Source organism: Theropithecus gelada, chromosome 11 (genome assembly GCF_003255815.1).
Source record: "Theropithecus gelada isolate Dixy chromosome 11, Tgel_1.0, whole genome shotgun sequence".
In the NCBI taxonomy this organism is placed as follows: domain Eukaryota; kingdom Metazoa; phylum Chordata; class Mammalia; order Primates; family Cercopithecidae; genus Theropithecus; species Theropithecus gelada.
In genome coordinates, this window is record NC_037679.1 from 35,168,634 (window position 1) to 35,182,131 (window position 13,498).

At 43.3% G+C, this 13,498-nt stretch overlaps 1 protein-coding gene across 1 annotated transcript; it reads right to left on the reverse strand.

Moving 5' to 3' along the window:
* Positions 1 to 1,360: 1,360 nt before the first annotated feature.
* On the reverse strand, positions 1,361 to 8,508 carry PHLDA1 (pleckstrin homology like domain family A member 1). Its single transcript, XM_025402462.1, has 2 exons — positions 6,439 to 8,508; positions 1,361 to 6,029 (listed from the first exon to the last, which is right to left on the reverse strand). Exon 1 carries the CDS (start codon positions 7,692 to 7,694, stop codon positions 6,465 to 6,467), a length of 1,230 nt encoding a protein of 409 aa, XP_025258247.1. The 5' UTR covers positions 7,695 to 8,508; the 3' UTR covers positions 1,361 to 6,029; positions 6,439 to 6,464.
* Between the last annotated feature and the right edge of the window lie 4,990 nt (positions 8,509 to 13,498).

Sequence of the window (13,498 nt, forward strand, 5' to 3'; positions counted from 1 at the left end):
GTGGTCAACCATACTGTTCTTACCGTTGAAAAAGAAGTGCTGAGGCCAGGCATGGTGGCTCACGCCTGTAATCCCAGCACTTTGGGATGCCAAGGCAGCTGGATCACTTGTGGTCAGGAGTTCAAGACCAGATTGGGCGACATGGTGAAACCCTGTCTCTACTATAAATACAAAAATTAGCCATTGTGGTGGCACACGCCTGTAATCCCAGCTACTCAGGAGGCTGATGTGGGAGAATTGAACCCTGGAGGTGGAGACTGCAGTGAGCCAAGATGGCGCTACTGTACTCCAGCCTGGGCAACAAAGCAAGACTCTGTTTTAAATAAATAAATAAATAAGTGCTGAGATCTCAGAAAATACAATGCCTAGCTTCAGAATACCATATATTATATATTCATATGGCTATAATGATTCCCCACCTGTTTATCTGCCCTAATGCAAGGAGCTTCCTTTCACAGTGATGCCAGGCACTGCTCTAAGTACTTTTATGTATCCTAACTTATTAAATCTCCTCAACCACCCTAAAATAAGTACCTTTATAAACTTCATTTTACAGAAAAGGAAATTGAGTTTCCAAGAGTTTAAGTAATTCAAGATCTATACAGCTAATAATTGTGAAACTGGGACTTGAACCCGTGTACTACGACTCTCAAATCCTGGCTCTTACCAATCCTGGGCTACCACCTACTATATACATTTATTTCGCACAGTGTCCCTGAAGTTCCCTTAGCATGACAGTAATTTGTCTTCTCACACTTTTTCTTTAAACAAACAAACAAACAAAAAACCTAGAGTAGTAAAGCTGTCAATGCAAGACTATCCTAAGGGATAAAAAAAAAAAAAAAGACTTCAAGTTTCCTAATTTACCGTCTTTCGAGATTTAAAGGCCTTTAGATGCCAGTGGAGATTGTAAGAATAAAGTTATGCTGTTTTTCTTTAAAGAATCAAGTCCTTCTTCTGCTTTCAACACAAAATAGGAAGGTTTATGAATACCTGTTTGAAGGATGACTCAGAGACAAAGCTTTACCCTCCCAAGAGACATAAGAGAACTAGACTACCTCTGGGACTCAAGAGGGAATTGCTGTTGAGCTGATTCACTAGGGACTGTTTCTGGTCCTCTGGGAAACTATGGAAAATTCCACTAAGGTTCATTAGCATTCTGAAAGCTAATTTTTTCACCAACAGACCTGAGTGAATTTTCATATTCCAAATTCCCAGTGAATTTTTTAAAAATTGAATTCCCAACCTCAAAAATCGTCTTTTTTTCCCCCCCAGAATGCCTAGGCAATTCAGTATCTCTGTTTCACAGGAACACACAGAGCATGTGCCAGTTGAATAAGGCCTTCAAAAGGTCCACAGGTCGGTTGTCTCAATAGATACTTTATTTGAAATGGAATGCATTTTGAAAATATGAAAAATAAATCACATCTCCCCAAAATCATCTAAGAGACATATTTACACAAGTTCTGACCATGCTAAAAAATTCATGAATGTGATGGTGTATAAAGCATTTGGTACATGATGACACTTGCTTTCCAGAAGCTGGCGTTTGTATACTATAAAACGTTAAGAAGGCGGCTGACCTTGGAATGTAACAGAAAATAGTTTTATGTTTCTTCTCAATATACAGTGACCTGGAAGGACTACCTATTGTTAAAACCTGCTTCCCCACTGCTCAGCCTGCCATCAGCTGACCAGCTGCAGAGCAGTGGAGAGTAGGTCTCACCAGCTTTTGTGCAGATGCTTCTAACCCAGAGTCCTTCTGCTTCCTTCATTGGACAATATTGCCCTTTCTAAGAAAACCCTGTTAGATCCTGTACTCCATTTAGCAAATGCCCTGCCAGCAAAGTCACAGATCATTTTTTTACCCAATCTTAGGTAAATCTGGATTATCTGCCCAACCATGCAAGTCAAAAAGCCACCCTTGAAAACTGTGTCAAGAATTGAGGAAACAGGTCTTAAGAACCTATCCAACACGTAATTCCATAACTAATACATCTTATGTTGTTTTAGGCAAATAGGTGTATCTCTTGAATCACTGATGGATTCAATACCAAGATCTATAATTTTCACATTTAAAATTTATTCTGTTGAGGACATTTTATTGCTAAAGCAAAAGCCAATTAGTTTGACACACAAAAACAGAAAACAAATGCTCACAGTCCTATCTTCATAGGATTCTGTGCTATAAAACTGCTCCAGGTTCAAGTCTTAGACCACTCTTCTAAGCCTGCTACTGAATATAATATTAACACAGGAGCCAAGCTAACACCAGATGACTTTTCCCCTAGGGACAGAAAACAAGGGATGTGTTTGAACTCATACACTTGCAGCAAACTTTACTGTCAGATTTCAAATTAGAGCTTTCTCTTAAAGAGCTTCTTTAAGAGAAATACAGAGTGTTTGGTATATGAGAGAAAAGAATAGTTAAAACAAGACTTTCAACTTAATCCAGACTTCCTAACAATGTTTACATGTGAGGGAAACTCCTTTAAGTAATGTGTGTTTTTTATTTTTACCATCATTGGAGACAAAAACACAAAACCATAAACATCTGAAGTGAAATTATAAAGATGGTTTGATTTCTACATGATTAGAGAATCCCAATGAGGAAAATGTTCATTTTAAAAGGGCCCCTTATAGACGTTTACTCTTTGACGTCAGCACTCCCCATAGAGCATACACAGATCTAAATGGATTTCCACTCAGAAAGTCTGTTTAAGAAATTTCGTCATGATGTTTAGCCTGTCCCAGAATTCATTGTTCTCAGGGAATGACATGAGAGCAAATAAAAGGAACTCTCAGCGAGGCAAGAGACAGCATCTCCCAGATGCTGGGGAGTTACACATTTTGTCCTTCCTTCCTTTGTCCCAACAGACAGTTATTGAGCTCACTGTGTATGAGGCTTGGTGCCAACACAAGTTCAAGGATAAAAAGTTCAGTTTCCAGATGGAACATTACTCCTAATTTTCCAACTTTTTACATTTTATGTTTATTTAAGGAGTGGGTCTTCTATTGGATCTGCCCTTTCGGTCATCTTTTCCTTGGGTTGAAAAATGCATTTTTTACCTTTTTCCATGAAGTTGATTTGTCAGGCTTCAAAATACCTTAGGTGGTTTGTATCATTTTCTTACAGGTAGATAGAGGCACTGAGACATTAAATGATGTACATTTATATTTTGTTTTGGTTAGACTTACTGAGCGTGTTTGCTTTTTTGCTCTGGAAAAATTATTAATAATAATTTCAAAGGTGTCAAAACAATAAAAGCCATTCTACTTCTCTCTGATTTCTTAGATTTCACATTAAATGCTAAGAGGGGTTCAGAATAGAAAGTGATAAAGGTCAACATAAATATCACAAAAGACTAAGGAACAAGGGCTATGGAAAGTCAAGAAACCGTTATTCTGGGGCAGGCCATGGTGGCTCACGCCTGTAATCCTAGCACTTTGGGAGGCCAAGGCAGGTAGATCACCTGAGGTCAGGAGTTCGAGACCAGCCTGACCAATATGGTGAAACCCCATCTCTACTAAAAATACAAAAAATTAGCTGGACATAGTGGCATGCGCCTGTAGTCCCAGCTATTTAGAAGGCTGAGACAGGAGAATTGCTTGAACCCAGGAGGCAGAGGTTGCAGTGAGCCGAGATCATGTCACTGCACTCTAGCCTGCGCGACAGAGTGAGACTCCATCTCAAAAAAAAAAAAAAGAAAAGAAAAGAAACCATGATTCTGGTGGCCCTATTAAGAACCATGGCCACCATGGGGGGAAAAAAAGGAAATCCAGCCACCAAGAGGGAGCCTGGGCATATTTTTTTAAGCAATGAAATTACCTAGCCCCATATGTAAGCTAACAACATACAAATGCCTTTTTTAAAACCTACACCAATCTTAATTTGTAAAGTATTTGGTATGGATTTTTTAATTTTTAGTACAAGAATTTAAAAGAAAAATCCTCCATTGGGAAAAAAATTGTGGTTCATTTGGAGTTGTTATGATTTGCATGCATTAAAAGTATAGTACTATGAGGCACTCCTCAAAAAGTACAGCCGTACTTCTAAGGAAGCTGAACCAAACTTGATTTAAGAAATCTTTAGATCCGGCTCTCATTTCATATACATATATACACACATATACATATTCATACATGTGCATATATGTGTACATACATGTTCTCATATATGTATATGTACATGCATATTCATATATGTATATACATATATACATATGAAATGAGTTTTTAAATGTTGGCAGCATATTTTCACAACTGCAACCTAAATAATCACTGGAAGTGGGGGTCCACTTAAGTTTTGTTTGCCATTTGCTTAATAGGGGAAAACTATTTAATTTTCCCTGCAACTTTTTGGATAAGAGTTATGATCTCAAAATGTCATTTAACTATTGCACTAAAAAGTACTTTGACCTTGGAACTCCTTTCTAGATGGAAGGAGAATAAAGACATCTGTAGCATGTAATTCTATTTTTATTTCTTGACTACATAACCTAGCAGTGGTCTGATACTGACCGTTTCAATTTAAATGCTGGAAAAATACTGACCAAGACTTTCTGTGAAAAAGATAATGGAAAACAGAAACCAGTTAGTAAAGCCATGCAGATAGGAAGTGATTTTCAGCCCCAAGAGGACTTTGTATCATCTATGGCTCCATTTAAACTTAAGTAGCATCTGCCCTGGTGGATTTTGAACATCCTTTTGATTTAACACAGAAGAAGGTTTGTTCTACCTTTAAAAGCACATCCTCTTTTTTCCCCCCACAGACTCCTCAACAAGTGGCTTCTAAGACAAGACTGGGGTTGTTTTCTTACTGAAAATCCTGTGTTTATCCAGTCTTTTCCTTTTCGATTTCTGATTTAGCTAACCTAACAACAAAACAGAATCCTCAAATTTCTCACAGAGCAATGAAAAGCAAAACAGTTGGTTTCTCTGATCAACATCATTTTCAGTATGAAAACAAGAAGTTATGACGCCTAGACCTTTGAAATATTTACAAATTGTACTTTAAACAACGAGATTTTTCAGTGTGCTTCTAAAACAAAGTAAAGGGATCAGAAAATGTGGTTCAAGTGTGCAAAGCTCTCGGAGAAAGGTCCTGCAGCCTGGACAGGAGCACAAATATTCTCTTATACAAGTTAAATATACTATTTTCCTCCACAACATTTTTGAAATGAAACAGCAAATGCATTTATACTCATAAATCAATCAAAAGACCTCTTCTCCTTGTTAAGCCCTTTACACACAGATGATAAGAGGTTTTCCTACAGTAGATGTGGCCCTACCACATATTCAAGATACAATCATCCTACCATCATCAGTTAGGTTATGTTTTAAATATTTTGAAATCAGGTATCCCTACTACTGATTTCCTTTTAGAAACTATCTTGAGCATTAGATATTCATAATTACACCATTTTGAACTTTTAGCTTTTTTAAACTTCTAGACAAACTATATGTCTAAGCAAAAACAAAAACAAAAATCCTCAAAAATAGTAGTATCGGAGTTTTAATTTCAATCACTTGGCATAACAATGAAAGTGTCATACCTTCTGAAAGTACTCCAGGAATAATGACTAGATTCTTAATGTTTTCCCCTCCACCGCCCTTTTTTATTTTCCAAGACTAGGACTTACTATGGAATAGGTTTTTGAAAATAAAATTTCCTTTTTGGAAAATGGCCTACATTCAGAAATGTCTTAGAACAAGCATTTAAAAAAAAAAACTAATAAATAATCATAAATCAAAATACATTAGAATAAAATTACAGTACATCATCGCTCCTAGAAAATTCACCATACTAGACGATCCTTTCAAAGGTTCATAAATAAAAGTCTTCTTGAGTCGAAATCGTTTCCTGCATCGTGATGAAAAGTATGCAGAAAACTAAGACGAATCACAAGTTTTCAGTAGGGTGATGTCCAAACTACTTGATCTGGTGCGGCGCGGAGAGACTGTTTTGCTTTTGATCCAAGTGAAGACAATAGAAATGTGCTCGTCCCACTTCCTCAAGTCCTCAAAACCTGGAAAGAAATGACACCAAGTGAAGTAGGTGGCTAGGAACCCTCCCAGACCAGTTCTGTTCCGGCCAGTTCGGTTGACAAAGCGGGCTCAGAAAGGCACCGCGGTGTTTCCCTCAAGTGCCCAAACACACAGTCAAGTGTGGCTGGGGGGCGCACCACCGGACAGGGACGGTCGTGATGGGCGCGGGCGCGGTCTGCGAGGCCCCCTGCCTGGCCCGGGCCTCCCCAGCCTTCCCTCTCTGCCCAGGGCCTCCTGGCTCCAGTTTGTTTCTGTTCCTTCCATCGCCCCAGAAACTCGGAATGAGTTCTGATTTCTCCATACAGGAGCCGAACCTATGAGCGAGATTCCTACTCCTCCCAACACACTCCCGAGACCCACTCCTCTGGAGCGCGAGGGCCGGGACCTTACCTTGTCTGGCCCGGGAGCTGCCCCCTTCAGGCAGAGTTGGAGGTGCTGCGGAGAAGCCGGTGTCCGTGCGGCTGCGAGTGCGACTGTGGGTGCGGGTGTGGTATTTGGTGCGGGTGCGGGTGCGGGTGAGGGTGTGGGTGCGAGTGCGGATGAGAGTGTGGATGTGGATGTGGATGTGGATGCGGATACGGGTGGAGCTGCTGGGGCTGAGGCTTGGGTTGGGGCTGAGGCTGGGGTTGTGACTGGGGCTGGGGTTGCGGCTGAGGCTGAGGCTGGGGTTGGGGTTGGGGTTGGGGCTGGAGCTGCGGCTGCGGCTGCGGCTGCGGCTGCGAGGGGGGCTGCTGCTGGACCAGGTGCTGCTGCTTCTGCCGCGTGGACTTGACCGCCAGGATGGCCTGACGATTCTTGTACTGCACCATCTGCAGCGTGATCTCGGCGTTCCAGCCCTGGTCTTGCGGGCACCGAAAGTCGATTTCCTTGCCCTCTGCCATCACCACAGTGAAGTACATGTACTTGCCCTTGCGCTCTACACAGTCCACGGTCTTCATGTTGGAGAAGTGCAGTTCCTTGAGCTTGACCGGGGGCTCGAGGCTGGCGACAGCGGGGCCACTGGGTAGGGACGGCTCGGCCGGCCCCTGCCCGGGCTGTTGTTGCTGCTGCTGCTGCTGCTGCTGCTGTTGCTGCTGCTGGTGTTGCAGCTGCTTGGGGGGGATGAGCAGCAGCCCCTCCTCGGTGAGGATGCAGCACTTTTTCTTCCAGAGCTGCAACAACCCGTCGCTGCGCTTCTCCAGCACGCCCTCCTTCAGCGCTTTGCAGCCGCTGCTCTCCAGCATCCTCCCAGCATAAGAGGGGCCGCCGCTTGGCTCGGCCTCTCCGTTTCCAGCCACGCGGGCCGGGGGCAGCAGCAGCAACCGTGCGCCGTCCTCGCCCCAGCGGCTCCCACGGCCGCCTGCGCGGAGCGCGCAGAGGAGGCTAACACGCAGGAGGCAGAGCGGCGGCGGCGGCTGTGGGTCCCGACAGAGGGACAGCCGCGTCCTGATGCGCCACAAGGTCCCAGAGCCGCGAGCTGCCGGGCCTCTGCCGTCCTCTTGCGAGCGCTCACTGAAGGGCACTGGCCGGGCCCCCTCGCGGCGCTTTTGAATGGGCCATCTTCCCCACCCCCGAGTGACACCCAGCGGAAAAGGCGGCTCCTGGCGCCCGCACCACGGGGGAAAGCCCAGCTCCGAAAGGCGCTCGGCAACCGGCGCACGCCTCATTAACTTGGGGCCTTTCCAAAGCCGGCTGCGTCCACGCCCCCCGCGTCCCTCGCTCCGCCTCTCGCCGCCCACTTGCTTCCGCGCTTGTTCCCCTGGAAGGCGACCCGGACCCGAGCCCCGGAAACTCCTCTCCTCCACCCAGGGCGATCGCCCAAGGAGTCCTGGCTGCCTGACGACTAATGTCGACGCTCACAGGGCGCTGCGAAGCCATCCCCCGCGTCCCGCCTCTCCCCGGCCCGCGGGGCTCTCTGCTAACAGCCTCAGAAAGTGAGGACAGGGGCGCGGAGGCGGGGGCAGCCTCCAGGCTGTGCTCTCTGCGTTCTTGGGAATTAGCCCTGGGGATTCGCGCTTGGCTCCGAGAGCCGGCAGAACCAGCGTAGTAGCCTGGGTGAGCCGGGAGGCCGGGGCCGAGGCTCGCGAGTCCCGCGAGTGTGCCTCCCCCGGACGCCTAGGTAAACAAGTGAGCGCACAGAGGCCGAGAGGACATCGTCTTCCCAGGCATATTCGCTCACGGTCACTAATTAGCTCTTCTTGGAAAGAGGGCGACTGTTAAAGCAATGGTGCGACTGTCGGGTTTGCCACGGGTGGAGAAAGGCGGACCCACGTCAGGTCGCATTTCGCCTGCCTTTTCTCTACCCCGACCGGAGGCGCTAACCCGTCTTCGGCTTTCTTCTTGACCCGTCCTTACGGTGTTCATCGTCTCTTAAACAGTAACTCTCTACAAACCGGGGTAATATCCGGTACTGAGATCCCACACTGCAAGGCACAGTTCTAAACGCCTGGTCGACCTCGCGGGTCCCTCTTTCCAAGCGCCTAGCCAGATGTTGGTTTTGGAATCTCATTTATCTGTGACCTGGGGAATGCAATACCCCCAGCTCCCTCCTAGTCCTTACATTTAAACAATGCCTATAGAAGCCGCTTCCTGGGAATTAAAGCATAACGGAGACCTAGCCTCCCGGTAGGGAAATTCATCCGTTTAGTAAACAGCCCCAACTATGTGCGGACCCTCACGAAGACTTAAACCAGGGCTGGACAAGTCAGAGTGGGCCAAGGTAAGAGGAAGGGCTGCTACTGTGCCCACATTGGAACAGATAGATTAGCTCATCTGCTAGTTGTGTGGCAAGAGCAAAGAATTCAAGAGGGGAAGAGAAAGTGAGAGGAGCTTAGACAGCTAAGCAAGAGTCGAATCCTTTGTGTGTCATGGTAAGAAATTCGAACTTAATACCAACCTAATCAGAAGAAAGGATAACTTTTATACACGAGGGCGTCCTGAATCTTCATCTAAGAAACATGGTCTGATCAAACGGGACAATCCAGCCAGCAATCCTGAATCCCACTAAATTATGTTTGGCCAGCTTTCTAACCTTCACATTGTTAACTGATTAGCCATCTTTCCAGGAGAAAGGCAATTATTAAAATTATGTGGATTTCTAGTAAAATTATGTCTCAAAGATTTACAATTATGTATACCAATAACAAAAAAACTACAAACATGCTTTCTGCCCCCTGCCTTTGTAGGACAAGTGAGCATTCCAGAGAATTTCTACATGACCAGCTGTTCATTCTTTTAAGAGGATGACATTCTTCAGCTCATCTGGAAAGAATACTTCCTTTAAGTCTGTTATTCACAGTCTCCAAGGGCAGGTGTAGTTGGAAAAGACATTTCATATGGAAAAACAAACTTGATAGGGTAAAAAAAAAAAATGAGATGTAATCTGGAGGCCCAAATCATTTTCTAAGGAGAAACCCAAATGTATTTGGTGTTATCTAACCTTCTGCAGCTTATCGGTCTGAAACAAATGCGTTCTAGTCTCATTTGAAAATGTCTGAACAGCCACCACAATTTTCAAAATCACCCATTTAATTATAACTGGAGACTTTAAAGCCCAGAATTTCCAGTTATGTATTTCACAATGATTTAGTAATTTTGTGAGCAGCTCAGTCGTTAAGTCTACGTCTGACTATGGGGCATTATTGAAAATAACAATAGTGTAAGGATCCAATAGTGTAAGGATTGGTGACAGCTGTGCTCTTGTTATTTTAACAGTCATCACCAACAGTTGGTGACTTAACAAATTAAGAGCATAGTTTCCATATGCTAATATTTGGCAAATATGTCAAAATGGCCATATTTGCCAATTTTTTAAGACAATAAATTCACAGAAAATGCATTACAGAACTTAAAAAAAAAAAAGCTTTGGGCCAGGCATGGTGGCACATACCTGTAATACACACTCTAGGAGGCTGAGGCAAGAGGATCCCTTGAGCCCAGGAGTTTGAAACCAACCTGGGCTACATGGCAAGGCCTCCCTCTACAAAAGTAAACAAAAATTAGCCAGGTGTGGTGGCATGCACCTGTAGTCCCAACTACTTGGGAGGCTGAGGTGGAAGACTGTTTGAGCCCAGAAGTTCAAGGTTGCAGGAACTAGGATCGCACCACTATAACAAGCCTGGGCGACAGCAAGACCCTGTTTAAAAAAAAAAAAAAATTCAGCTGTGTATGCAATGAAAACCTACAAGTCACTTAAAAGTTACTGAAGTTTAGAAAACTAGCCAACAAAATCATTGCTTTGGTAAACAAATTCGAAATGGCTAATTCAAAGTACATTTTACAGTTGGCAATATCAAGTTGTCTATCAGCAACATTGGACAGTTCATTTTTTTCTCTTGGATAAAGTTTATCACTTGGCTTCAAGGACATCACTCAGTTTTCCTTTACATCTCTGGTATCTCCTCTACGAGGTTCTTTCTCTTCTCTCCAACCCCAAGTCTTAGTCTTTGGCTCTCTTCTTTATCTGCACTCATTCCCTTGTTGATATCCAGTCTCATCACTTTTAATAACATTCATATGCCAGAGTCCCAAATTTATACCCCCAACTTATATCCAACTGCTTACTGCTGAAGAATAAACCACTGAAGTTAAAAAATAATAGACATACCAGGCAAGGGAACACTTACTAGTAAAGCCATTTACTGAGTAGTTCACTAGAGGCTTAAGTCTGAGGGGATTTTAGGTCATAGGAAAAAAAACAAAACAAAACTGAAAAACAACACTCCGGATAGGTCAGAGTCATCTATAATTCATACACAATAGGTTATAACAAATTCCTACATGGAACTGCTCCAGTTTATAGGTTAGAATTAACTCCAGTGAAAAACAGCCCTCGGTTTTTATATATTCTAGGCCAGTGAGTGCTACCATAAGTTGAAAATTCTCCATTTACACTTCTCTACAGTACTGCCTGTGTAATCTAAGATAAAACATGTGAATGAGCTCCCAAACTATCTTCCTCACCCTAACCTATTCTATCTGCAGCCCCCTTTCTCAGTTGACAGCAATCCTCTGTACAGATGCTCGAACTAAAAACCCTAAATCAGTACTGCCCTTACACCAGGCCAGGAAAGGCCCTTACCAAGGCCCTGAGCTTTACGATTGAGTGCTTTAGAGTCAAAATGACATGTCATCTATAGGGCATACTCACTCTGCACTACACTCTAGGTACTCAGGACCCCAAATACCCTGCCCAGAATAGCCCCGGCTGTTCCAGGAAATGCATTACATCATCATTGCATGCACTGATGTGTTAGGGGGATGGCACGGTTTGAATATACTTGTTATGGCATCCAAGTAAATATGCAGGAGGCCCCTTGCCATACAGTTCAGAGCCGGAGTGGGAAGAAAAGGAAGGTGGGACATGGGCTGAGGGTCAGCTCTGTCCCCAAGTTATGTTCTGGCATAAATACAAACCTGGCTTCCCAGTTCTAATGAAAGTTTGTCAAGACAGGCACATTGGGCATATTTTCATTAAACAGAACTTTTAAATATTTAAACATATGGTATCTCCATTGTACTCTTGCCCCAGGCCTTCAAGGGCATAGAAGCATGCCTGCCTTCTGATTTTTTTCTTTCCCAATATTCAATCTACACATTTAGGCAGGAAATCCCATTGGTTATGCCTTCAACTACATCTGGATTCTGTCTACTTCCTTAATTACCACCCTGATCCAAATCACCATCATATCCCCCCGCTGGATTACTACAATGGCCTCCTAACTTGTCTCCCTGATTCTATCCTTATTATCTATTTTCAGCATAGCACCCAGGGTCATCACTTTCTTCAAGTCTTGGCTCAACAGGCCTATCCTGATCACTCTCAAATGGTAGCCACCCAATTCCCCTTAATTTTTCCCATAGCATATATTCTAACATGCTACTCAATTTATTGTACCTATTGCTTATTTCTGTTCCCCTTCCTACTAGAATAGTATGCAAGCTATTCAAGAGGGCAAGGACCATTATTTCTGATGTGTCCCAATCACCTAGAAAAAGTACTGATACAAAGTAGATGCTCAACATAGGTAGAAATCTTGACTTGAGTCAGAAGTCCATACCCATCATTAAAAGAATATCAATTTTTTCAAATGCTTCTGACAGATTTTTCATGATGCATCCTAAAATTTGAAATGTAAGGACTTGAAATGTGCCCTACAAATATATCTCTGCTATAATTTTTAAATGGATAACTACATGCTAGGTCTCTCTGAATCTTAAATGCTTTCATAGTCCAGACATCATATAAAATAAATCCCACAAATCTTTTCCCAAGCAACATGCAATTTAATATTGTGAGAGGTATTTATATAAACTAGCATCCTACTGTTTTCTAGTAAGAGTATTTAGAAGCACGACAAACACAGTAATGGAACTGAGTTGGTAAGTTTCTTACTTGGCAGTTACATAGTCAAACACTTGATTAAAAGTCCATTAATCAATACTAGCTTAAAGACATGTAACAGAACTTGGAAAGTTATGAAGTGTTTAATTCATAATGATTACAAAATTCTGATATGTAAACTAATTTGCAATATACAGTAGAAACTCCTGACAATGATCATTATTAAAGATTTGGATAGTCCAAAAGTCAAACATCTTTCAAAAAATAGTTAAAACCCAGTAAATTATGAACATGTCACATTGCCCTCATCAGTGTATAAAAGATAAAGAAGGCTGGGCGTAGTGGCTCACGCCTGCAATCCCAGCACTTCGGGAGGCTGAGGCAGGCAGATTGCCTGAGGTCAGATGTTCGAGACGTCTGGCCAACATAGTGAAACCCCATCTCTGCTAAAAACGCAAAAAAAATGCGCCTGTAATCCCAGCTACTCGGGAGGCTGAGGCAAGGGAATTGCTTGAATCAGGGAGGTGAAGGTTACAGTGAGCCAAGATCGTGCCACTGCACTCCAGCCTGGGCAACAGAGCGAGACTCTGTCTCAAAATAAATAATCAAATAGTCCCACATTCAGAGTGCAGTTTAGACTTCTCGGCCTTATTTAATCTTTGAAGTACTATTCAGAAGAAATATTCTAGATTCTAGTTTTCAGAAGTCCTTGAGTTGAAAAGGTTAAACATTAACACGGAACTATCCAGACTTCTTAGGTGGGTGTCCAGAGCTGCCTTCCTTTTCGCCTTACTAGTTGATGAACGGATGCCTCCTAGTGATCAATCTGTGTAACAGCTTAAAGTGCTTTATGAGTGCTTTGTGCTTTTTTAACCGTAGTACAACCTACTTGTGGATCCAAGCACCGTCCATCAGCTGTCTCCATCCTTTCTGTTCTGCCAGCAGCCTAATTCAGTTCTCATTTCAGTTCTCATTTTCTCAAGTTTTTGGGTGGCCCAACCACCTGATCCATACTCTCATATACACGGTCTTCAGTTTTACTCCTAAAATATGACAGAAAACTTCTATTCACCTCCCATTGTATATAACATTCCAATTCCTTACCCTTGCATGGCAAGTCCTCCACAG

Bases quoted from the DNA above. Each gene is read 5' to 3' on its own strand.
- PHLDA1 (XM_025402462.1), bottom strand. From the start codon at position 7,694: ATGAGGCGTGCGCCGGTTGCCGAGCGCCTTTCGGAGCTGGGCTTTCCC.